Source organism: Mastigoproctus giganteus, chromosome 4, assembly GCF_048544385.1.
Source record: "Mastigoproctus giganteus isolate SK-2022 chromosome 4, ASM4854438v1, whole genome shotgun sequence".
NCBI classification, from domain to species: domain Eukaryota; kingdom Metazoa; phylum Arthropoda; class Arachnida; order Uropygi; family Thelyphonidae; genus Mastigoproctus; species Mastigoproctus giganteus.
The window spans coordinates 48,736,367-48,762,442 of NC_143578.1; the positions used below are offsets into that span (position 1 = coordinate 48,736,367).

Here is a 26,076-nt window from a genome sequence, read left to right on the forward strand (position 1 = left end):
TTTGAATCTAAGTCGTAAGCGTTCCCGTTGATAAAAGTCTCAAAATGTTTATAGAAATATTAGATGATCATTAGACGATTACAAGTTCAAGCACTTTAATAATTAATCATGGCTTGCGAACATCAGAACTAATAAAAACTGGTGGATAATGTTTGCGTACGTTGAGATTCACTTTTCACAAAAAAATATTTAATCTTATTTTCGTTGCTAGATATTGGAGTTCAGATTGTCAATACAAATATTTTCCACTTCAAGAACTGCTCATAACCCGTGCAAATAACACGTTACACCTCACTGTAGTGTTCATTTTATTTTTACTGAGAACAGTAACCTTTTTGAAAATCTTTTCCACAGACAAAAGAATTGAATATCGGAAATTGCAGATATATATATATATATAAACCCCGGGGGCTCACATCTAGTGAGTATGGGCTTGGTAAACCCAGGGTCCTGAGTTGGATATCATCATTCTTCTCTTTCTTGGTGATGCCTTTCTACTTCTCTCTCTCTCACACAGGGGGTAACTCGGGAATTTTTTTTTTTTTTTTTTTTTTTTTGGCTGGTGCAGCATAAGCCTCAGGCTTCCTTGTACCATATGGCTAATAATATATATATATATATATATATATTTTTTTTTTTTTTTTTTTTTTTACTGCTATGGCAACAATTTTTCTATTGTGAATACATTTGTAAGATATGTTAAGTGTAATATTTTCTGTATACTATTACTATACTGTGCAAAATGTGAATCTAGGACCAGTTCAGGGAGCTCGGGTGTAAGAATTCATGTTGGGGTTATCCGGATCCTCTTGTCGCGATTGAGAACTAGCTCTCGTTTATTTGGATTTGGGTTATTTTTCACTTGTAGCCTGGGTGTGTTGCGCCCGCTGCTTCCCCAGGATCAGCCCTATGTGAATCAGATCTTTTCTGTGCATTGCCTGATTGTGCCATGCATTTTCAATAATGAGTAAACAGAAACCCCTTTTGTTCAAATAGTAGGCAAAATCAAGGTTGGTTTGTACAGAATCTGAATCAAGTCAACCAAGGGCACGAGGTGTCAATATTATCGTGTCTGTATATTGCGTATGTTCTTAGTCAGTTTGCCTTTTTTGCAGGATGAAAAACGCTATTTTGTAGAGGTGAGAATTAATGTTGGAGCTACCCGTTCCCTCGCCTGATGTCGACCAACTACCATGTTTTGAGAGAAAAAAAAAAAAAAAAAAGGATAGGGATAGAGATTAGAAAAAAGAGAAGTGCAGAAACATTTCTCTTGCTCCATTGGGAAGTTTGCCAACTTCGGCAGTGACCGGACTCGAAAAACACACAAAAAAGAGATCCTGGGTAAAGCAGAAGTAACAAAGATTCTAAAACACTTTTATTACTTCTGTTAAATTAATAAATTAAATTTCATTACTATTTTGTCTGGTGTAATAGTTTTATACTTAGATATGTAATTTTTTTTATAAACAAATAATTTTACTGATAAGGTTTATATGTTTTCCATCTTTCAATTTTTTTTATTTTTTTCACAATGGCTTAATAATTTTTTACAAGGCGAACAACAGTTCATCTCTTGAACAGCAGATGTAATATTTCTTTGTTTTTCTTTGCGATAAAAATACGACATCTTTGCCCATTGTTTCTACTGCCATTCACTACCTTTGTTTCGAAACGGATTTCATTCTTTAAAATAAAAGAATTTTTTTAATGAGTTGTCAGTCTACCGCTAGGTGTCTGTCATCGACTTATTTCGTCACACAAGGATTTACAACAGCAGGTAAAAGATAGGATCAAAGGAACAATGGGATGATCAAAATCGTTATAGAAAGTAGAGTACGGAAAAGCAATCAAGCAGGCAGCATTAGTAGTAAAAATATTGAACAGATGTCTCACTTTGTCTAGCTTCATTAATCACAGACAATGACTTATGCGATAAAGAAATCTAAAAAAAATGGAACGCTCATCATAATGAACTTTAATGAACATGAACAGATTATGAAAGCGAAGACATTAACAGTAGCAATGGGGGGGGGGGGGGGAGTACTAGATAGCAAAAGTCGATTATGGCAACTTATGGCACGGAAAGCTCAGTAATCTTAAGACTAAAGCAACTGGATGCATTTGAATGAATGTAAGTTGAGCTTTAGTGTTATGAAGTCATTGGGGGAAAAAAATATACATACGGAAAAGAGATAACGACGCCATCTCTTGAATAACAATGAATATGAAGTTCTCCCATATAGTGAAATGAAGTAATTTACTCACGGGACTAATAACTAGCAAATGGGAAAGGAAGAGATGCAGCTCTTTCAAACTAAAAAAAAACTGATAATGTATAAAATAAATGCGGAAACTTGAAACAAATATTGAAATAAAGGAACTGTGCGGATGGAGCGAAAAACTAAAATAAAATAAAATGTTAGGAATAATAGGCTGTCTTGATGATTATGACAGGAAATGTTTAGCAGAGGAATCCGTTGCAATTTTTAAAAGGTTTTGTTATCATAAAACAAAAACCGCTTAGAAAACACTATTATAGTTTCCACATTCAAAATAATATTTATATTATAGAAGTTTTAAGAAAAAGAGGGTAGTCTTACTAACATTCATTCAAACCACTGGCAGCTAGAGTTACTACGTGACTTCTTCATAACCGGAGATCTTCCGGTTTCGTTCATCCGCAGCTTCTGGTTCCGATTATCCGCGACCGAAGGTTTTTCCTATTCGTATCATTTACTTCAAAGTATTTTTCAGAATCATAAGTGATATTATTTTTATTCAGAATAATAAGTGATATTATTTTTAACTGAAATATTATTATTTTTATTTTTAAGTGGGTTTGGTTGTTTAGTGTTTTTTGCTGAGGCTATTCATTTGTTATCATGTGGAAGTTTGTGTTTATTTTTAGTTGCATTCTGGTTCAGATCAGGTCACTTCAGGCAGAGGTGACATACGCATGCCCCTCCTTAACCAAAAATTTTAAATTAAAGAAAAAGAATGCAAGAGGCGTTCTAAAAAAAAAAAAAAACTCAAAACCCTGGTTGCCATGCCCTGCCCACCTTATGGTACCTGGTACACCACTGGTTCAGATGCTATTGATTAAGGTTATACCAAAAATCATATTAGCGTGCTGTTAGCAAGACAATCGGAGCATTTATTATTATAATTATTATTATTACCCATATGGTGCAAGGAAGCCCGAGGCTTATGCTGCACCTGCCAAAAAAAAAAAAAAAAAAAAATTTCCGAGCTACCTTGTGAGAGAGAGAGAGAGAGAGAGAGAGAGAGAGAGAGAGAGAGAGAGAGGAATCACCAAGAAAGAGAACAATGATGATATCCAGCTCAGGACCCTAGGTGTGCCAAGCCCATACTCACCAGAAGTGAGCCCCTGGGGCTTGATGGCCAAAGCCGGATTTATCTAAGCACAGTTGCTCTATTTTTATGACGATTGTTAGGCTTGTGTTGTGCGATTGTGTGATCCTTTCTTTATTCTTTCATTCTGTCTGGAATTGCAGTACGACTATGGCTTGCAAATCCTACCATCACCCAGTAATTTGGTGGAGGGGTGCATTAGAGCCCCTTGTTACTAAAAAAATTACTTTATAACATTTAACAGGCTATTTTAACTGGGAATGACGCTTAGCAGAAATTTTTCTCAAGTGTTAACACTTGTTAAGAAGTGTTAAGTGTTTCTCCCTTGTTAACAAATTGGCATACACCCCTGCCATCACCAATGCCAAATTTAGGTAGTCTGGGGTCCTGTGCGATTATTTCTGGACTCTAAAAACACGTATAAAAGTTTCTCTCATTCTATTGGGAAGTTTGCCAAATTCTGCAACGGTGGTGTTCATAATACCATAGTAATAACTAAGTAATAACATAATAAATAGTAATAACATAGTTTATAACTAAGTGAATTATTAATCTCACCTAACATGTTTGAGTTTACTGAGGTTCAAGCCCACAGAAACTGCTAAATATTGTTAACGATTGTATTCAATTGCCAAAGTGATTAGCTGCAAACTTTTCTCACCTAGTGGTCGTGCCACAGAACAAACAGAAATAAGAGTAATGCTAGGATTGACAATCTTACTTTACATTAAGAAATAACTGAAAAGTATTGTACAGCGCACACCTAATAATTTAGTTAAAATACTATACTATAATATATTATGAGAACAATATAATCGATACATTTATTAATAATATCATAATTAACAATAACAAGAGGCTCACATCTGGTGAGTATTGGCTTGGTTCTACGCGTTCGACGTGTAAGCACCCTAAGGGTGCTTACACGTAGAACGCAGGTGACCGCTTACTTGGAACCAGCAGCGATACGCAGCTAAAGCTTCTCACTGGGTATGAACACATAGAAAGCAGTGACCGGTGCAACTTCTCACTGGGGTAGGTTTTACGGGCGCTACTGTATTGCGGAACGTTAATCCCTTTAGCTCTCGGGTAAAACCGCTACCGTAAAATTTTCGATTATCTCTTATGCAATTCAGTGGGTGTCCCGTAATTTTCAGGTGAAAACTTATGAAAAGATAAATAATTAGGGGAAAAGAGAGGGAGTAGGTTGTTTACTAATGCCCATTGCAGGACATTCGATTAAATATTCGTTGGAATGAGCGCTGAAATAATTGAAAGAGGAAGGGAATAATGTTGCTGCAGGGGAAGAATTAAAAATTTATCGAAGGGGAAAAAAAACGCTAAAGTTGCGAAGTGTTCAGAAGTTACTACACATAAATACGCGTTATGTATTAATAACAGTTGAGGAGAATGAAAAAAAAAAAAAAAAACTGGAAAGATGAGAGGAGGTAGCTTAGCTACAAATCGAAAAATGAATAATTTTATTCTCTTCCCTCCCTGTTGGTTTGATCACTACGTATAATTTCACAATTTTGCTCTTCTGTCTTGCCATGCCATTTTTTATCATTATTCTCATTTAAGTTTATATCTCAAGCGTCATGTAGAGGAAAATGCTTTTTGCTGTCTCCGATGTATGTTTTACCCTTTTTTATGTAAGATTCAGTTTCTAATTATTTCAAACATTATTCAATTATAAGTGAATATATATATATATATATATACATTGAAATGAAATGTATATTTATTTTCTTGCCCAATTATCATCTTTTTCTCTGAAAAATTCCTTAAAATTCATAATTTGGTCATATAATCAAATATCATCGATTTTCGCTTATACAGTCCACACAAAATATTTATAAAAAAAAAACCAGCGTAATACAAATATTAACCCGGTTATATACTTCTGTACTTCATACCATATATTTAATATAAAATAGATTTCATATATATATCAAAGTATTAAAGATATTTTACTGGATTTATACGTTATCGTTATTTATATATATATATATATATATATATATATATATATATATATATATATATAAATAAATTTTCTGTTTATACTCCGGGACGACCGAACAGTCAGGAGTTTACAAGATATACAGAATACAAGAAACAGCACCGTATTCAACACTCAAGGCACGTGTACTTATGCACCCGCACGCCTGACCACTAGTTATATATATTTATGTAACTCACTGTGTACATAAATCGACAAATTGTTATAGAAATATATAGTGATTTTTTTTTTTAAATTGTAATTGTGAGTTTCTGTTGTAATTAATTTTTATGTCATCTATAATCATATACAGGCTGTTTCGTTGTTGATGTGCATTTGGATGAAGGCACTCGAAGTTTTCAAAAACCTAAATTAAAAAATGTTGTTAGTTATGTTTTTTACAATCAAACATCATAATCCCTTAATAATTATTTTTAACTTTCGATTGGTCCACAACTAAGTTAATGCGTTCCAAGCCATGTTGGCGATTGGTTGAAAATTTACAAATAGCAATCCTAGTTTGCTAGGAACGACAGAATTTAAGTGGTTAACAAAGCCAGAAAATAATCCTGTCTTCATGTGTGAATTAAGAAGAAGGTACTCTTACATGTCGTCGAGTTCCAGTTCTTCAGATGAAGAATCAATCCTCATGGAAAACGTTTTTTTTTTTTAAATGAATAGACGAAGAATAGGCGTGCACCCGTTAAATTCCAATAGAAAAAAATTCGGTGAATATCACCATTTATTTAAAGAATTGAAACAGCATGAAGAGAGATTTTTTATATATTTAAGAATGAATCTAGAAACTTTCAGTTACATTTTAGAAAAGACTGAACGTCGACTGACCAAAACTTGGACTAATTGGCACAGGCTGCCAATATTGCCAGAAGAAAGACTTGTTGTTACTTTGAGGTAAGTGAAATGTACAGTTCTACAAACATTTTGGAGACTATTTCAGAAAAATAACAATAAAAACAGAACATTTTGCTTAGTGGTTAACAACATTTTATTAAGTTTCTTTTGAAACAGTACACGAATTGTGGTACACAAATTCATTTACAAGTTGTTTTTTTTTTTTTTTTTTTTTTTTTTAGGAGCATTAGCAACTAAGGCCATATTACTCCGTGATATGCAGTGGTCATTTCCTGACCTTTCCGCATCCTCCGTATTTGGTGGTGACGGGCTCGAACCCCGGTCTAATCAAGAAGCGTGTGCTACTCACTGCTGCTGCTCTTTCCCACCTGGCTTCGGAGGCGCCTTTTACAAGTTGTAGCACACGAATTCTGAACGCCATCTTCTGTGATCCCTCCATTTTTTTGTACATGGGGAATCAAACTTTTAAAAAATAAATCATCGTCATAAAGTTCTTTTTCTCTTTTTTTTTTGTGATTTTGCTTGTAAATATTGTAGTTTTTTATTTTCAATGTTTAACAGAGCAATATTAAATCTTTCATTCTGAGAAAGCTTCTTCCTTTTTTGTGGTGGTGAAGTTAAAGATGACCCAGGAGGACGCCAACTGCTATCGGTGTCATCTTCAATTTCAACTATTGTTTCGGGTTCAATGTACAGCTCTTGAAAGCTGCTGTTTTCCTCTTTTTCGTCAATCATGGCTGCTGATTGGGACTCGTTTTGAGCAGTCACCGGAGATAAATTTCCCGTGCTGGGCCTGGCTTTTACAATATCTTTAAGGAAAAGCAGAGATTGAAAATATGGCCATTTTGAAGAGTAGCTTTTTCCGGAATCTCCGGAACGCAAAGGAGGAATTTGACCGAGTTCAATTGAGAATTGATCTCTCAAGTACTTCCATTTTTTTCTTAAGGCACTTTCTGAAACCAAAAATAATAAAAGATTAACCCATGCTATTTTATATTATTATTATCATAAATGAAAGCTATAGTAGGGTTACCAGACGTCCCCGTTTCCAAGGACATGTCCTAGTATTTTGTCACTATAAAACGAATTTTAATTTCACATATTCTGTGCGCTGCACCTTCTGCCAATACAACAGAATAAATAAAACCGATACACTGGTCGCATTTAGTGAACTGTATAATCTCAAAATTACACAAGGGGATTTATTATCTCAAACACAAATCAAACTATGACTTTGCTACCAAACGTCTCTCTGACCTCAATGAGACTCCGACAAGATCAGAAACCTCTGCCGTCTCTCTCGAACCCAACATTTTATAATTACTTACTTTGTTATCGAAACACACTGAAAATGATTGTCAGTAACGATAAATATAAATTGTAATTTTTTAGTAATAAATAAAATTTTTAAAATGTCCTCATTTTTAAAACTAAAAACATCTTTTTTTTTTTCTTTTTTTGTCCTTGATTCTAGATCTGGTAACTCTAGCTATATAAATGTCAAAATAAAACTGTAAGTTCTTAAAACCTTTTTGTTTTCAGGTATTTAGCTACTGGATCTTCATTCAGAAACCTAGCTTATTCGTTTAGAATGGGAGTAACTACCATTAGCAAAATCATTTCAGAGACTGTTGTAATTTTATGGGAAGAACTACAGCCCATTCATATGCCGGCACCCACGAAAGACGATTTGAAATCAGTGGCTGAAGACTTCTATAAAATTTGGAACTTTCCTCATGTTTTAGGAGCAATAGACAGCAAACACGTTCATGTGTTGTGCCCAAAAAATTCGGGCTCAATGTTTTTCAATTACAAAAAATTTCATTCCGTTGTTTTGCAAGGGGTAGCAAATGCACATTATAAATTCATCATAGTTGACGTTGGTGGGTATGGCAAGCACAGCGATGGGGGAACCTTTCAAGCTTCTGCCTTGTATAAATTAATAAAAAATAACCAATTGCAGATTCCACATCCAGAAAATTTGCCTGGAACGGTTTTCAAGGCTCCATATGTGTTCATAGAGGATGAGGCGTATCCCTTACTGGATTGTTTATTAAAACCGTACAGTGGGAGAAACTTAACTGTTGAAAGGGATTTGTTCAATAAACGGTTAAGTCGAGCCAGAAAAACAGTGGAATGTGCTTTTGGCATTTTGGTTTCAAAATGGCGAATTTTGTCCAAAAATATCGAAACTGATATAAATCTCGCGGACAACATTATCAAATGTAAGTGCATTCTGCACAACACTATAATTGATAAAGAAGGCCCAGAAAGGCAACTGCCTAATGTATCTAGTGGAGTCAATGAAAAAAATTTAACAATACAAGATAGGGGAAGAATCCCCAACACATCGAAAAATATAAGAGATATTTTCACAACGTTTATTGTTAACAATCCCATTGAATATAATATCATTTGATCTTTTATGAATTGTAAGGTTAATTGTGCACTGTTATTGTGTCACTTAAAAAAATTTTTGAATGATTATTTCGATTAAAATTTAATTGTAAGAGTTCAATTACGTAGAAAGTGAGCCCGAAAACATCCAGAATGATACGTTTCGTTATTATATTATGAATTTTTACGGATTATATTTCTTCACAATTTAACTTTAAAAACAAAATTTAAATCGAAAAAATTCATTAAAAAATGTTTTACCATGACACAATAACAGTACACGATTGCCATAACTATTCTATTCGTGTAACAAAAATTTATGTGAATTATGATAATAAAAATTAAAAAAATATTTACCTTCTACATTCATTTCTTGGCTTATTTCCTTCCAATTTTTCTCCACAGCATTCCTGTTCGAATGTAGTTTTTCAGTTTTATCCCATACTGGTCGTCGAAGATAAACTTTGGAAATAAGAGCTTCAATGTCCATGTTGCAATGAATGTGTGGCGTCGACAACCAGCGAGCTTAAATAAAAATTCATTTAAGCAAGCAGGTGGCTCAACACAACCAGCACTAACCAATTCCGATACGTTTTTGCGGACCCCACTGTCTCGCGTGACTTGGTGGACAGGGGGATGAATCACATTTTCCATTAACGGATTAAATTTGGATGATTATCAGTGATTTTTAGGTATAGCTTAGTAATGTAAGTCATACAACATACATTTTTCATATTAACTAATTTTCATTTAATGTTAACTGCAGAAGGAAAACCGAGATTAATTAATCTCAGTTGGGAGGAAATATGAACCGACGGGCGTTATGAGTTACTGTCTTCATTTAAAATATAATGCATATTTTACGCAAAACTATTTCTTCGTTGTCATAATGATTATTTATTTATTATTATTTTTTTTTTCAAGATTGAAAACAATAAGGAACTGATGGGCATACCCAAATGTGTGTACATTACAGTAGGCAAAATTTTGAATATCATAATTTATGTAATGAATTGGAAGTTTCTAAATATTTAGAACGAATAGAGAAAAACTCTGTTTCCAATTCGAATAATAAAAACACTGACTGATCGACTATTTCTACATACGGTATTTATTAGCACTTTACAAATAAATATAAGAAGAAAAGAAAGAACTGTTGTTACTTTGAGAAAATAAAAAAATATAATGGAATTTTTCTTATTATTTTATATACAATATATTTTTTTTTTATTTTGTTTTTTTCAGCATTTCTCCATGGTATTTAATGCAGTTTGACACTTTTATCCCATATTGCACGTTTAACATAAATCCATAAAAGTCAGTCTGAAATCAAAATTTCAGTATCCATGTTTTTTCTACTTTTCCGTGAATTCGTGCTTGCTACAGCAACAGCAGTTCTAAAAATTGCCTGAAGGCCAGATTAATATCAGAGGTGTGAACAACGCGTACCCAGTTGAGTGACATCTGTACTTCCCTGAGACCAGTAAAAAATCAAGTATTGAATTAGAGTTTCCGGCTTTCTCGTAAATTTGAAGTTTCATCCTTTGAAAGCTCGAAAACGAAATAATCCTAAATGCATCCTTATTTACTTAATAGCCCACATTGCATATATATTATAAAAGATATAAAATTTTTCTGAAGGTTTAGATAATCTCATGCATTGCGGAAGCAGCCGAAATGAATTGAGCTAAAGGTTTCCTCTGCTATTTTTCATTTTGCATTATTTATAGATGAGATCCGGTGGAAGCTCTGTTTTGCTTAATTGAATTTCTGCTAACAATAATTACAGAATGAGCACTTTTAAGATTAAACCACTCAACTTTAAGACACTTTACCGATGCCATCCTCATTAAAATTTCTTGAAAACGGCTCTTTGATGGAGAGCTGCTGTCATGGAGGTTTTTTTTGTCCCCCTGCAACCATCGTTCCTGCTCTGCCCTTGGAAAGATTCGCATCGATTTTAGCCTATTCATGCAGACTTGTTTTCGTGAAATTGAGTCAGTCTAAAATAGCTGTAGCTCTCGCTCTCTCCTTAGTCTGCCACCCATCTAATAATTCCTAGAATGTATGAGAAGGATAGCCGTACATGTTAAATACCACAGTGCGCTTTAATTTAAAGTGAAACTTTTCAAACATAGCATTTCACAGTTCGTGATATAAAGACACTTCACAATGGTGATTTTTCTTATTTTCTCGTCGATCCAACTCACGCGATAGCTTCATGACAGAACTTTTTAAGCCATGTCAAAAACTAGAAAACTGCTATCGAACGAATATCTTTCATACGTGTCTGAAGTTAGTGATATATACTGTGGCTCTAGTGAATTAAAAATCCGACGAGATTAGCAGTTCAAAGCAAATTGAATCTGTAGTTTGATTAAATTCGTAGCATCGTAGTTTCTAGGGAGGGAGGAAGAAAACTAGCCATAAAAGGAGTTGTAAAAAACATTAACTCATTTCTGAACACGAGGTCACTGACTCCCAGTTGTGTGGATATTTTAACTTCAGCGAGATGAAATAGATTTATATCTATAACGGTGGTAATGTTATGCTAAAAAATGATTAAATCAAATAAGAATACTATTTCAATAAATTTGAAAAACTATAATTCCTTTTAAACCGCCCAACTGTGGCAAAGGAAAGGAAAACTTTCACATTTACATTTTGTCGTCTGCAAACTTGTCCTCTGCGAACATATCAATCGAATTATATGACTAGTAAATAAAACATTCATAAAATATGTTTTAAAATAAGTTTAATGCCTGATAGTGAATAGGTAATATTTTTTGAAAAACCGTTACGCTTACCATGAACAATTTGTTCAAGTGTATGTAGTTAGACTCTAAAGCGTTTAGGGCATAAGCCTCAAGCTATGGAGAAGTCTAGGCTATGTATAAATATAGTGCAGGCGCATCAGAAATACATAGCTATATCTGAATAAATCATATTAGTAAAACGGCATCGTTTTAAGTTATATCTCATATTGTGAATACCTTCACAACGAGTTGCCATGATATTGTACTATTTCCTTGGCCATTATTTCTAGATTTTCGATGTACTGTTTTATATTTCACGACAAATCAAAAGCCAAAAGGGATTTCTCATACGTTATAACACTACATTCAGGATTATACTACTTATCTACACTGTTTTTATAAGTCTAAATGGTTTTATATAATATATGTAACGTTAATTTAATTTAGAATTTGCTTTTTATGAAATGAAATGCTCCCAATTCTCGAGCATGTTTCTGCCTTGGATAATTGATTGCAGAAAGCAAACAAAATGTTTTATTTTTTAATTAATAAAATAATTATATCATTGTATTTTAAAAAATCACTTTTTTAAATAAAATACTTTTGTTATTTTTTTTTTATTTTAGTAATGGTAGTACTTTAGTACTAAATTACCATATTAGCACATTTTTATCTGACATTTAGGGTTTAACCATCGTAATCTTATTAAGATGCTCATTTTGTTTTTATTATATTACTTATTATTTACTTTGCTACAATTGAATTCCAGCTAAGTTTTTTATGTTATGTCCTTGGGTATTTGAATACAAAAATGTATACAAATTTGATATGATAAAATTTATATGCTGTTTGGAAAGATAATGATATCTTATGCTTATTATTTTTCTTTATCTTGTTATCCTAACAGCATTAAATCAGAATAGAATTTACAAACGTTTTCCCTTTATGGCAGCTACTGTAATATAAGTAATAAAATAATAAGAAGAGAATTAAACTTACCTATTAAAAGAAAATAATATTATGTGATTTTTTTTTTTACACACAAGCACACGTTATTGATAAATTTACGAATAATTGCAGCGCCCCCACACATTATTTTAAAAATGGAAACTAACAATACATACACAACAAAATTTGAAATAATTTTTAATCTAAAAATTATTTTTGTATTCTACTGCAGCTCCATGGTCACTAGAGGAATTAGTTTGCAAATAAATAAACTTTTGATTAACCTAACTTTCTGTGAGGAGGTGTGCTTGCGGAAATTTCATATAGTGTTTAAATCAAACTGAATTGGACCATAAAAATGTATATATGAATAACACAATAGCTTTGTGACTGGATCCGAAAAAGAAAACATTTATTACTCCTGACTGCGGTACCATCCCATTTCTGTAATGTTAACTATGGCTTTTTTTTTCTATTTTAGAAAAAAACTAACTTAATGGCAAATAATGTCCCATTGTAATATAATTAATTCAGAATAAAAACTTAAACAAATATAATATAGGAACATCAATTAATGGAATTGTTTCACAACCGGGGCACTGTCTCCAATAGAATGGAAGGACCCATTTACATTTTCAAAGCGCCTACATTAAATTAATTGTACGTAATCAGCCATTATTAATAATGGAAAATCGAGGATAGATTATTATCAGAGGCATCTTGAGTTCCTTTAAGAGCCCATTATTCCTTGCAGTCAGTTGAATTCGTAAACCGTATTAACTAGATTCATTCAATTGCCTTTAATTTTAAAATTTAATTAACGACATCGCGCTTTGTGGACAAATATATATTTCGAAGAAACGGGAGAGGAGAGAAAGCTAAAAATAAAGATTGCATTTGAGAACAAATATACTGAGGCTGTTGACTGTAAAGAGTAAAATCAATCCCCAGTTTCTGCTTTTCATATAATTATCTTCATTCACTTGCATTTAAAAATTAACTGACGAAGGTAATTTGTATTCATTTAATTCAAAAGAAACATGCTAATTAAAATGTGGAAGAGATTTAATGATCTAGTGTTAGATTGCGAACTATTCGGGAGGAAGGGATGTTCCAAATTAATATTTTCATTGCCTTAGGGTTCACACACACAGAAAACAAGAAGTTGGATAAGGTTGACTTATTCCTGATTTCTGATACGTGTAGAAGCGGCCCGGGAAAAATACTTTCCATGAAACGAAGCAATAGTTCCGGCGGGATTTTTGTTTATGAGGTGCTGAGGGTCAAAGCCGCTGCTTTGAGCTAATTGATTTGAGCTTTGAGAAAATTGCTCAGGTTTTTTCTTTTTTTCGTTTTAATCGAGTCGCTTTGGAGAGAGGTGAAGTCTTTCATGTTCCAGTCCCTCGGTGTGCCCCCTGGACTGAGGAAGTTATATGGGCGTATGGGCGTTTTTTTTTTTGTTTCGTTCTTTTTTTTTTTTTTTTAAGGGTTTAATGTGGCGAGAGCTGCATGGTTTTTGCTTAATAAATAAATAAAAATAATACTAATAAATCTGGAAATTTTCAAACATTTCGTGACTAAACGAGGATATACTTAAAAGTAAGTTATATGGTGGTACGCATGCTACACAATGTTGTTGTAACGTTCCTAAATGAACAACTTGTTTCTTGGTAGCAAGCATGGAGGACCCATTACTTGGCCAGCTCTTTCGCTATTTTCTTTGAGGATGCGCGAAAAATGAGATTTATGTCCCACAGCTTCCAGCAATTGTGGATATCTTAACGTAAAGGACAAGTGAAGCTATTACGAGTGTTCAGAGTGATATGTTGCGAAATGCACGACTAGAAATTGAATATGGACCTGCAGAGCCATAAATGGAATTTATGTCTCTACAGATTCCATAAATCAAACTTATTACTTGAAAAAACTTTTCAATAAATGCAACTTATTTTTCGGTCAACAGTATCTTTAAAAGTTGATTTCAGAACCCAATGCACCGTTGGGCAAAAGTAAAATTACTCCCATGCACATATATTGTATTAAATGAATACTTTGGTTTTACGAAAACACCAAGCACGAAATGTTTTCGAACCTGTAGTACTTAGTACCGTGCATAGGATGAAGGTTGAAAAGACTAAAGACACTTGTTCACATTAGACTTGAATTTCTGTCGATTGTAACTTTCAGAAAATACATGGGAAGGAAGTTTGTTCCCGAAAATTGAAGTTGAAAGGATAAGTGAGAAAGAAGAAAAGTTGGTTGTGTGAGTTTGAAGTTAGATAGTAAATGGATGATCACTGGTTGCGTCACGTGCTCGGACTGGTTTAAAAGAGAGTGGGGAATGAGAGATGCCAATTCAATGTTCATGGAAGTATCTATAGAAAAGGTATGCAGAAGCAACAGAACGTCTTTGAGACAGAGGGCGGAAAGAGTTTTTAAGAGATGGATCATTAATTAACCTAGCTGCCCTCTTTGGAACAAGATCAAGAAGCGGTAAAAAGAGGTTTTGGGAGACACCACCCCAGATGTGGGTTGGTGGAATCGCCATCCTACCCACACCGGTCGAAAAAAACTTGAATTCGAGTCCCGTCGATGAAGTGAGGAATTTTTATGGGCATTTTTCACAAAGTTGCTAAGTTAGTCGTTCTCAGGAGAGGGTAGCGTGGTTTATCGTCCAGCAAACACACGCAATTCACACTGAAGGGAGAGAATTCATGGGATACCTGGTTCCTGGGCAACGCGACGCTGTCACCCCTCTCGCTAGTGGTTGAACCCATCGCTTGGCAGGTATATAGATACACTGCATTCACGTAGACGATGTCAGTATGGATAAACGTCGTGAGTTAACCGACTTTGAAAGAGAGTTGATAGTGGGTGCCCGACGCATGGGTCACTATATCGCGGATGTGGTACAGAAATTACACTATCCCCGTTCGACAGTATCAAGAGTGTTGGTTGGTTGATTGTCGTAGGGTTTTAGACGCATCAGCGACTTAGGCCTTTTGCACCGTATATAATGTCTGTGAGTGGCGCCTCCGTAGCCAGGTGGGAAGGAGCAGCAGTGCGTAGCACACGCTTCTTGATCACCCCCAAACTTCTACTCTGGTGGGGCATGGGCATGCCCCACTGAAAACTGGGGCTATCTACTCTATTGGCCCCATATTTCTGTCTTGTCCCCCCAATCTTCGGTCTCCCTCCCCTCTCTACCTTCATCATAGCGAAAGCCCCACACGTCAAAAACTTAATATGATAAAATTACCTTACGCCCAAAACTCGGCCTAGCAAACCAAAGCGACATTACCCCAGCGCAGATTTTTTATTTACTTATATATTTTTTTATTTTTTTTATTTGTTTATTATTATTATTATTTTTTTATTTTTATTTTTTTTTATTTTATTATTTTTTTTTTTAAGGTCCTAGCCGCCGAAATCCCAGGAAATTAAGCGGCAGGACCTGCCAGAGTGAATCTACAGCTACTGGGTTCCTGGTCTGCCTCCACGGGGCGTAAGTGGGACAACGTTGGGCCTCAATAGGGGTCCAACGGCTAAATGACCAGATGAACAACGGTACAGAACACAACACATGAACAATTCCCACACACTTTTAAATCTCTGGCATTTCCCAGTGAACTGGTTCACCACAATGAAAGCAACGCGGAGATGGGGGAAACCCCTGGTGCCGTAAGACAACAACACACACTTACACTTACGCTTCTTGATTAGACCGGGGTTCGAGCCCGTCACCACCAAATACGGAGGATGCGGAAAGGTCAGGGAATGACCACCGCATATCCCGGAGCAATATGGCCTTAGTTGCTAATGCTCCTAAAAACCAAATAACAATAACAACAACTAATGTCTGTAAATTGTGTGTGTTCTGTGGTCGATTTGCTGTTTTGCTGGACGAGAAATCAGATTAGATTTCGGGATGAAAAAACCATGCTACCTTCGCCCGAGACCGACTAATTCAACCATGTGAAAAAAGCCCATAATATGCCTAGCTTCATTAACAGGATTCGAAATCAGGATTTTTAACCCAATGTGTGGAGGACGGTGATTATGCCAACTTTGCTACACAGGAGGCACACAATTCTGTCTAGAAATTAACTAAGTTATCTTCGTTACATTGGAGAATTACACTGTGATCAGTACTTAAAGAATTTGTAGTGGATATTCGAAAAGTTGAAGTTGTTTGTTCAGTACAAAGTTTCTTAAACTGTAAGGTTTAATGCAATGTGGTATCATCAGCAAAACTATGGATAGGATTTTCAGTCAATAGAAGGAGTCATTAATATACAAAAGTAAAAGAGTGGGAGAAAGAACTAAACGTTGGGGAATACTAGCATTAGTGGAGAAGTTAGAAGACACAGAGCCATCTACTTGCAGTGAGCAGAGAAAAGTGGACATCCAATTACAAAAAAAGAACAGTCGGCAATTCATAAGATGGAAGATTATTTAAAAAGCCTTTATGCCAAACACGATCTAAAGCTTTGAAATGTCAAGAGCAACTGCTCGAGTTTCACCAAACTTTCCACTGAATTCATCTATAGATAGGTAAAATAAGCCACTATATTACCAGTGGATCGACAATGATGGAATCCATATTAGCAATCATTGATCAGATGGAAGGTTTCAAATAATTTAGGAGTTGTGAGTTATTAGATTTCTCCATTACTTTAGAAGAAATAGAAGTATGATGGAATGGGACGACAACTGGATGGGAGGAATTTCTCACCGTTTTTAGAATCTGGCCGGATATGAGCAAATTTCCAGACAGAAGGAAAAATACCAGGACAATTGGAAAGTGTAAAAAGGCAACAAAGAAGGGAGCACAGACTTTGAAAACTAGTGGAGAAATGCCATTGGGACGTGATGCTTTCTTGGTATCAATATTGTTCAAAAGCCTTCTGACATCCTTTTTGATGGAAGACCATAGGAAGCATTGAGTAGAATGTACTGGAATTGGTAGGAGGTGGTTTGGCAAGATCGTCAAAAGACGAGCTAGAATAAAGTAATTAAATACATCTAGTAGTCAGCTTTATCTTTAGCTGAAGAGGCAATAGAACCATAAGGGCTTAAGAGAGATGGAAGTGTTGATGGACAAACGTTGCGGCCAATAGTTTTGGCAAGAGATTAGAATGTTCAAACACCGCTTCGACAAGAAGCACATTTACTACGCTTAGCTTTCTCGAAATCTAATTTGGATTGATTAATAAGTCATACATTGTTACAAGCTTTGGTGTGGGCAGAAATGAACCTGCAGATATGGCAATATGGAATGTTGCATATCGCAATTGTCTTGCGATATGCAACATTCTTATCTTGAACAGCCTTAGCACATTTATTAGAAAACCAAGATTTAGAAAAAGGAATATATTTTAAGGTGGAGTGCGGAATAAAGAGTTTCTTTCCTACAAGAATAATTTCACTGGCGCGGTCGGAGCAAGCATTGACAGAGGATTTAAAACAGTAATCTAAACAAGGAAAACTAGAATAGAAATCTCTCAGGTGATCCCATTTCGTATTCTTGTAATGCCAAACAACGCGAGGCTGCGAATGGTAGTTGAAAGAAAGGCTCCATTGGAGAAGAGACCATCGCCAAGTTGTGATCTGAGGTGTCCAGAGGACCATTCACCTCGGCCGTGTACTTGGAAGGGTTGTTCGTGAAAAAATGATCAAGAGTGTGACTGTGTAGTTAGGATTTTCTAGTGTTCTAGTAGGTAAATGGACAGTCAGTGCGAGGTCGTTAATAATTGGAAAAGCTTCAGCATCTCGACCAATTAGGTCCATGTGACTAAAAAACGGAAGCCAGCTGGAACTGTGAACATTAAAATCGCCAAGGAAATTTATCTCACAGTTGAATTGGAGAAAGTCGAGTTTCAAAGAAAGGAAGTCAGAGTTCCAAGTGATAAATGAAATTGGCCGATCGATAGGAGGTAACAGATGAATTTGACAGAATGGTGTAGAGACTTTAAGCCAGAAGAAGATCAAAAAGAGGAGATTCCAAATTAGTACGTCTTTGACAGATCATATCAGAGCCGACATAAAAACAAATATCACTTTGAAGCAAAAGGAATCGTAAAAAGAATAATTTGGACAACTGGGGTGAGTAGCGGTTGAAGCAACAGATAATTGAGACTGCTAGAAAAAGTATGTGGGGCTTGGCGGATTGTAGGTGGAAGTGGACATCACTAAGATTGAAACTGAGAACGTATATTTGTAAACTGAATGAGGAAGGTTTTGGGAAGTTTAGATCTTTACGAATTTTTTGTTCAATTGCACTATTAAAATTTTTTTACCAAAAAGTGTTGCTGATAATCATGTGTTTCTTCATAGGTGCGAACGAAGGATGATCAGAGGTTAACTCTTTGCCCCCGGGGAGTGTATATTTGTTTTGTATTATAAGCGAAAGGACTTGGACTTCTTTTGTAAAACTATTTACCCGTATAGATTTCTAATTTATTGTTTAGAACCTTATCGAAGCCAAAGTATAAAACATTGTGATATACAATACAAGTATTCTTAAAAAAATAACTAGTGAACTCGGTTACTATAAATCTAATACGAACAATTTATTTTAGCCTGTATAATTGACTTGCCTTTTTTCCTGCAGCCTATTATCTCCATTCTTAGACAGGGGGATTCCTGAAATTCCACGATCTGGAGCAGGACATACCGTGTCGAGATACCATTCAACAGATTGTATCGGATTTGCATTTCATTGTTGAACTTTTCCGAATCACACTGGTCGCAAACGTACAACTGAAAGTGCAAAAATTTAGAAATAGTGGCACATAGCTTGCTATAAAACAAACCACTTTTAGTATTGTAGCAAACATCAAATGCATCTTCCGAAACGTATGAAGAAATTACTACAGGATACTATATTCATTTTCTAGTTTTCTCTATTGTTATTGTCTGCTTAATCTGCGAGACAAACAATACACAAAAATGTTCAACGTCATAAGATGAAAGAGAATAATTTTCTTTTCTTGGAAAGCTGGGAAAATTATGTAATTCCCATTCATCTTATGACCTTGAACATTTTTGTGTATTAATGGACATTTTATTTGCTTTTCTTGGCAAGGCCAAAAAATGGTGATAATGTCCATTAACTTATTTTATATACACTCTGTGACATTGAAATTGCAGCACCCAGAAGGAATGATCGGAAGTGGTGCATGTAAATCAGTAGGGCGGATGGGTTGCGTCGAAATACAAATGATTAAAATATGAGACAAATCGATTGGAAATTTCGGCTGATATATAAAGGAACGTAGATATTGTAAAGTGCAAAGTAAGACATGTGTGGCTCAATTAACAGACTTATGTCTCGCAGGAACATACTTCAGAGTACAAGGAGACTGTAGACACGTTCGACATAGATATCAGCATCTTCAGCAGATGGTGGATTATTGGCATTCGAGAGGCTGGATGGTCTCTTCGTCGTATAGCGGAGCGTGTGAACTTTGATAATACTACGGTGCACAGATATTGACAACAGTGGGAAGGTGCAACTTCTCGTTTAATGGTTAGTGGAGCGCGAAGGCGGACTACAGAACGGGAAGATCGCCTTATTATTATTATAATTATTATTATTATTAGCCATATTGTGCAAGGAAGCCTGAGGCTTATGCTGCACCAGCCAAAAAAAAATTTCCGAGTTACCTTGTGTGTGTGTGTGTGTGTGTGAGAGAGAGAGAGAGAGAGAGAAAGTAGAAGGAAATCACCAAGAAAGAGAAGAATGATGATATCCAGCTGAGAACCCTGGGTGTGCCGAGCCCATACTCACCAGATGTGAGCCGTCACAGGTTTATACCGCACCTACAGCAAGGCCGGCTACATCCAACGAGCGGTGACGTCACTAGCCCCATCACCCGTTGAACCATTGCATGTCAGATGGAAAAAAGTGGCCGCCGTGCATACTGACCATTGCGCCTATTACCCCTGATTGCTGCCCTTCGTTAACAGTGTCTGGAATGGTACCGCGCACGGGTCACCGGGGATACAGAATGGCGTCAAGTGGTCTTTAGCGAAGAATCCTGCTTCTGCTCCGGAAAAGACGATCGCTGGATACACGTGTAGCGACGACGTGGTGAACACAATGATCCTAGAGTGGCGCCTCCGTAGCCAAGTGGGCAGGAGCACACGCTTCTTGATTAGACTGTGGTTCGAGTCCGTGACCACCAAATACGGAGGATGCGGAAAGGTCAGAGAATGACCACCGCATATCCCCGGAGCAATATGGTCTTAGTTGCTAATGCTCCTAAAAACCAAATAACAACAACAAAATGATTCTAGAGCCATTGTAAACGCCATACTGCATGCCCTTTGGTGATATGGTGTGGAGTGCGATTATTTTTGATAGTAAGTCATCGTTAGTGTTCGTCAACGGCAATCTGACTACTCACTGCTAATCGCCGAGATTCTGGCACCTGTTCGCTTTTTCCTTTCTTAGTGTGGTGCCGGACGCCATTTTTCAGGAGGAGACAATGCCGAACGTACACCGCAGGGGTTTCCTCTGAGTGTCTTCATGGTATGTGACGTATTGTCTTGCCGAACAGGTCCTCAGATTTCTCCCCCATTGAGCACGTGTGGGTTATGATTCGCCCCGTCTACAGAGCCATCCACAGCCAGCACAGACCACTGATTTCTGTGGAACAAGGCTTGATGGGCAATAACGCAAGAAGCTATTCGACACCTGTACGTCTCAATGCCGAGATGCTTAGCTCAATGTATCTGCAACCGTGGTGGATTTACATCATATTGATCCGTCCATTGTAAGCATCATTTTGTATCATTAAATGTGTTTACACACATTAGAGTCTGCAACTTTTATCATGTGTCTTTAACTCCTTGGCTATCGATACTCTGTACTCCTGTTCCTTCAGGATGCTGCAATTTCAATCTCATAGAGTGTAATTCACATTCAGCCAGTCAGGCAGTGTCAATATTTTAAAGACCATTGAAACTTCCAAATTTCAGTGACTTTTAGAAACAGAATAATTTAAACAACTAAAAATGCCAAATCGATTTTCATAGATATGTTACAGGAATAATGAAACAAATACCTTTTGGTGGCCAACAGGCTCTTCTTCAAACGTCCAGTAGAGACTATCGTTACTGAAGCTTAAGCGAAATTTCTTGACGTACACTTTTTTCTCTGTCCCCTTTAATCCTTGTAATATGATCCCTGTTATTGTGGTGATGTTCAATAAATCTACCTGTGGGATAAATAGGGGGGGGAATAAATAAACAAGGCTAAAAATAGTAGATTAAAAATATCACAGTGAAACCTGCTACTAACATGTTAGTTGGCTTCAATAAAGATCAACTTCATGAATGTACCAATGGAGAAATTAAGATGGCCACCAACGACAAATTATCACCAAAATCCAAATTCCTATATATTAAATTTTTACCTGTATTTGTTTTTGCTCATCCGTAGAAGAAGCACACCATCCATAGTTCGCATTTAATCTTGCATTTGTGTAAAAATGGCGGTCGTTATCATCACTAGATGTAGCGGTAATTTCTTCATCATAAATTTCTTCACATGCCATTCCGAGTGGTTGACCACATGATTCTGTTAAAAATATAATGAAATATTTAGTGAGTATTTTGAAACTGCTTACACTTATTGAATTTAAAATTAAATTTATAAGACTGAAGTAAGCATGTTTAATTTTAATACTATGAAGTTTTTTAAATTATATAAACAGAATTACACCGGTCTTCTATTCAAGACAAATCCATCCTAACCATTCGAACTACGAAATTACTCATATGACATTTTTCAAGTGAGCAAGCAGCAGATAAATATTTCTTAAGCAGAGAATATAAAATGAATGTTTTTCACCTTAAGTAATTTTGAAAGGGAATTACTGCCTTTGCTTGACAAATCAAGAATACTGAATCTAAAATACTGACGGTTATCCATTTTACACGACTTGTCTTCTAGAATAACAAAAAGCATTGATTTCCAGATTAGTAGAAATTAAGATGACCATCAGAATTTCTTCTAACATGGTGGTAGGCAAAATTATGATAGGCTTCTTAATTTCTCCTACCGGCACGCTCGTGAACATAAGTATTCGTCGAAGCAAACTAAAGTATTAGTAGCATATGTTAGTGACCTCTATGATAAAGAAAAGAACTGCTTTCGAGTTGGTGTTTGGTTCTGCACAAAAATAACTTTCGATTCCGGAATCACACAAATTCCTATTTTAAATGCAAAATCATAGAGTAATACTTCAATTTTATGTCACTGAAGTGAACTTGGAAAGTTAAGTTGGGGTTGAAAATAAATAAAAATGAACCCCAAGTGTTAAATTACAGTACTTTGTTAGAGCAAACAAAGATAAAGGATCAAGAAGATTAACAACAGCATTCACTTACTGAGTACCATTAATAACAGAACTGAAAACATGATAAGCTATTATGAACTGTGCAATAGGAAAAGTGGCTAGGTCCCAGGAATCCAAAGGTGAATATTTTGTCATTCTAATTTAGTATTGGTTGTTTACCATACTTATACCTGAAGCGACTCTGTGGCCACATCGCCTGGTAGATTGTGTCTGCAAATTGTATTCTGTAATGAGTGCCCTCGCGGATATCAGAGTAGAGATGTTTTCATGTCAAAAGATCCCGGGATCGATCCAAATCCCTAGAGGAAGATGAGAAATATTGAACATAAGGAAATTTTATGGACTTTTTTTATATTATGATTGACTTACTCGGTTATAATTCGAAAAGATACGGGCATGGAGGTAACATGGATTTGTCCTCCCGAAAACTCTAGTTTTTCTTTCCCGAAAACAGGAGAACCGACTATAGGCTACATATAATTAAAGTAGGCAATATACTGACGCTGACCCAAAAATCAAAAGAACTCAACTGAATGGTTTGATTGTTTGTTAGTATGAAAATTACAAGTTTCCGGGAGGAAAATTATGGAATTCTTGGCAAAGACTTACCCAAAATGAAAACAACACATATTAAAGTTCTTTTGGTTCCGACGGTAAAAAGAAGGAAAATGTTAAGCGCTAAACCAATTAAGGTCAATATTTTGTCTGTAAATTGCACGTGTTCTTTGGTCGATTGCCTATTTGCTGGACAAAAAACTCCGAGTTTCGCTCGAGACCGACTAATTCAACCACGTTATGTAGAAAGACCATAAAAATTCCATATGGCATTGACAGGATTCGAATTCAAACCGCTTCGATACGATGTGAGGAGGACGGTGATTATGTCCAGTGTGCTCCCCGCGAGGGTTGAATGAAAGGAGTGAGGGGGCCCGGCTGCTGGTTTAGTATGGATCACTTTCTAGTAGACGATTAACAATCTGACAAGATCTCTAGATTTTATAGGTTTGCCGCTGGACAAAACGTTATAAAATATCTTAGAAAGAAATACAGCTGATTGGAAATGTTGAAACACCTTTATAAACTCATCGAAAAACAATTTACTTTCGTTTCTGAAAAGTTCCTGTAAATTATTCTTACTTACCAGTTCCGAAAACTTTCATTTCGCAGAACTGTAGACTATCGTAACGATTGTGGACCTGTACACTGACATACTGGCCGAACACCGGCTGGGAACAATTTATACGCAGAATATGTTTTTCCGGGTTGGTTACAGGATAGTAACTGCAGGTATAGGAGTTAAGGAAAGGCCCTTCTTCAGTGTGAGCTATTCCAAAATGGATATCATCATAGTAGCGACCAAAAGTTGTGACAAGTCCTGTATCATCCACTGTTACTCTAATACCCCGCAGACTGTTAGCTATAAACAGAAAATACAAATAACTCTTTAGTTTTTTTAGTTATAACGGAGTTTCCTAGTTGCTTTTGATTAGTTTACATAACCCAATCACCTTCACGCATAACAAATACAATTAAAATCTAATCAATTTACTAGTTTTGTCCTTCAACTTACAGGTTTTGTTAATTAATTATTTAATAAAAGAAATAGAGTTTAACAAAGATTTCTGAATAATTCAATTGAGAGAATAAAGCAAAATAATAGTTTCCATTATGTGGAAAAGGAAATTTTAATTTTTTATTTAAGGTCAACAAAATAATTTACATATATGGGAATTAACATTACCCCAGGTAATATATAATCTCCCCCAATATGTCCACACCCACAAATATATTATATTTACAACTTTAAAACACACAAAAATCAATACTGAAACACAGCCATAACTAACTTAAACAGGTTTGGGCTAAATCTTTCAATGTATTTAAATCAGTGCCTGAGAGAATTACGCAGAGCACAGGATGGGTTTAGTTAGGATGAAAGTTATGTGAAGATGCTGTTCTTCATTGTGCATTAGTCTCCATCTCAAGATTACTTTCTTGTTTTGTCATATCTGGATTATATGTATATACAATATATTACTTTTTGTTTTTATGTAAATATTTAACTTCTCTACCCTGGATTATAAATATGAATGCCTGTTAATTTTTGTATTTAGAATTTTCGCTGATGCTACCAAGGCATAAGGATCCGGGTATGATGACTATAAATTGTATGTGTTCTTTTACCGGTTTACTGTTTTGCTGGATGAAACGCCAGAAGGGGAAATCATGAAACTCTCATCTGTAACTAATTAATTTGGGCTACGATATGCAAAAATGTTTATAAACACAAAAAAAGTTTATAAAGTCTATATATATGAAAAGCAGCCTTGACAAAATAAACGCTTCTTTGAGCTACAACAAGCGCTAAAAAATGTAACATAGCCATGCATTGCACATCTGAATTTTTTATTACACCACCTGTATATAGTGTATATAACGATCTCGGCACTTAGCGATTCGTATAGTTCTATTCGATAGTGTGGATTGAAAACACCCTCCTCGAATATGCATGCATGCAGTGTAGTCTTGATCTAGCCAACTGGCATCTAATTGACATAGAATAAATTAAAATTAAAAATTTGTATCTGGTTGACAATGTCTTAAAGAAGACCACGAAAATTTGGAGCACGTGATAAAAAATATTAGGCATTAGTGTTTTAAATGGGTATCTGTTTATATAAGATGTTGGGATTCCCTCTGGGTTTGCTATGTAGTGTCACCACGTTTCCTTGCTTTCTCTGCCTTTGGGACGGCAGGACAATATATCCGAACCACAGAAGGGAATGGTCTGTCAGAACTGAGCTGCAGTTGGCACCCACAATGACAATGCAGTAAACAATCCCTTAGTTCCGAGGACCGAGGTTTCGTTTCTGCCACTTCACATTAAGCTGGGACTGATCGAACAATTTTTAAAGCATGATCCTCGAGGTGATACCTTCATGCATACGCAATCTATGTTTCCAAAATTGTTTGCTACTAAAGTGAAAGGTGCCATACACATTGGTCAATAAGTTAAGCAGATGTTGCCTTCACAAAAATTGGAAAACAACCAATGTTCAGCGAAATGCCAGTCGTTTCGCCTTGCAGTGAATATTTTCTTGATAATGTTAAGAAACTTATATAGAACTAGTTGACAATTCGACTGAAAACAAATGAGATGTAAAATGATAATAAAGATAATATTATATGCAAAAACTAAGGTGATATTCGGAATCAATATTCCAAAATTCATAAAGAAACATCAAGGAATACCAAGATAAACAGAATATTTCTGAAATTTTGTTACATAGTGTAATAAATTTAGAATAACGAAAATCAATTTAATTTAAAATAAATGAGCAATAGTATTTTTAATTTTCAA

The 26,076-nt window shown here is 35.5% G+C and overlaps 1 protein-coding gene across 1 annotated transcript in view; it reads right to left on the minus strand.

Moving 5' to 3' along the window:
• Nucleotides 1-26,076, minus strand: part of LOC150086701 (uncharacterized) — a 247,342-nt gene that overhangs the window by 172,499 nt on the left and 48,767 nt on the right. Inside the window, exons 12-15 of the mRNA XM_090372701.1 lie at nucleotides 23,857-24,132; nucleotides 21,771-21,934; nucleotides 21,420-21,572; nucleotides 18,948-19,110 (exon numbers count right to left, since the gene is read on the minus strand). Coding sequence (XP_090228827.1) covers nucleotides 18,948-19,110; nucleotides 21,420-21,572; nucleotides 21,771-21,934; nucleotides 23,857-24,132 — 756 coding nt within the window. The remainder of the gene's footprint in view (nucleotides 1-18,947; nucleotides 19,111-21,419; nucleotides 21,573-21,770; nucleotides 21,935-23,856; nucleotides 24,133-26,076) is intronic.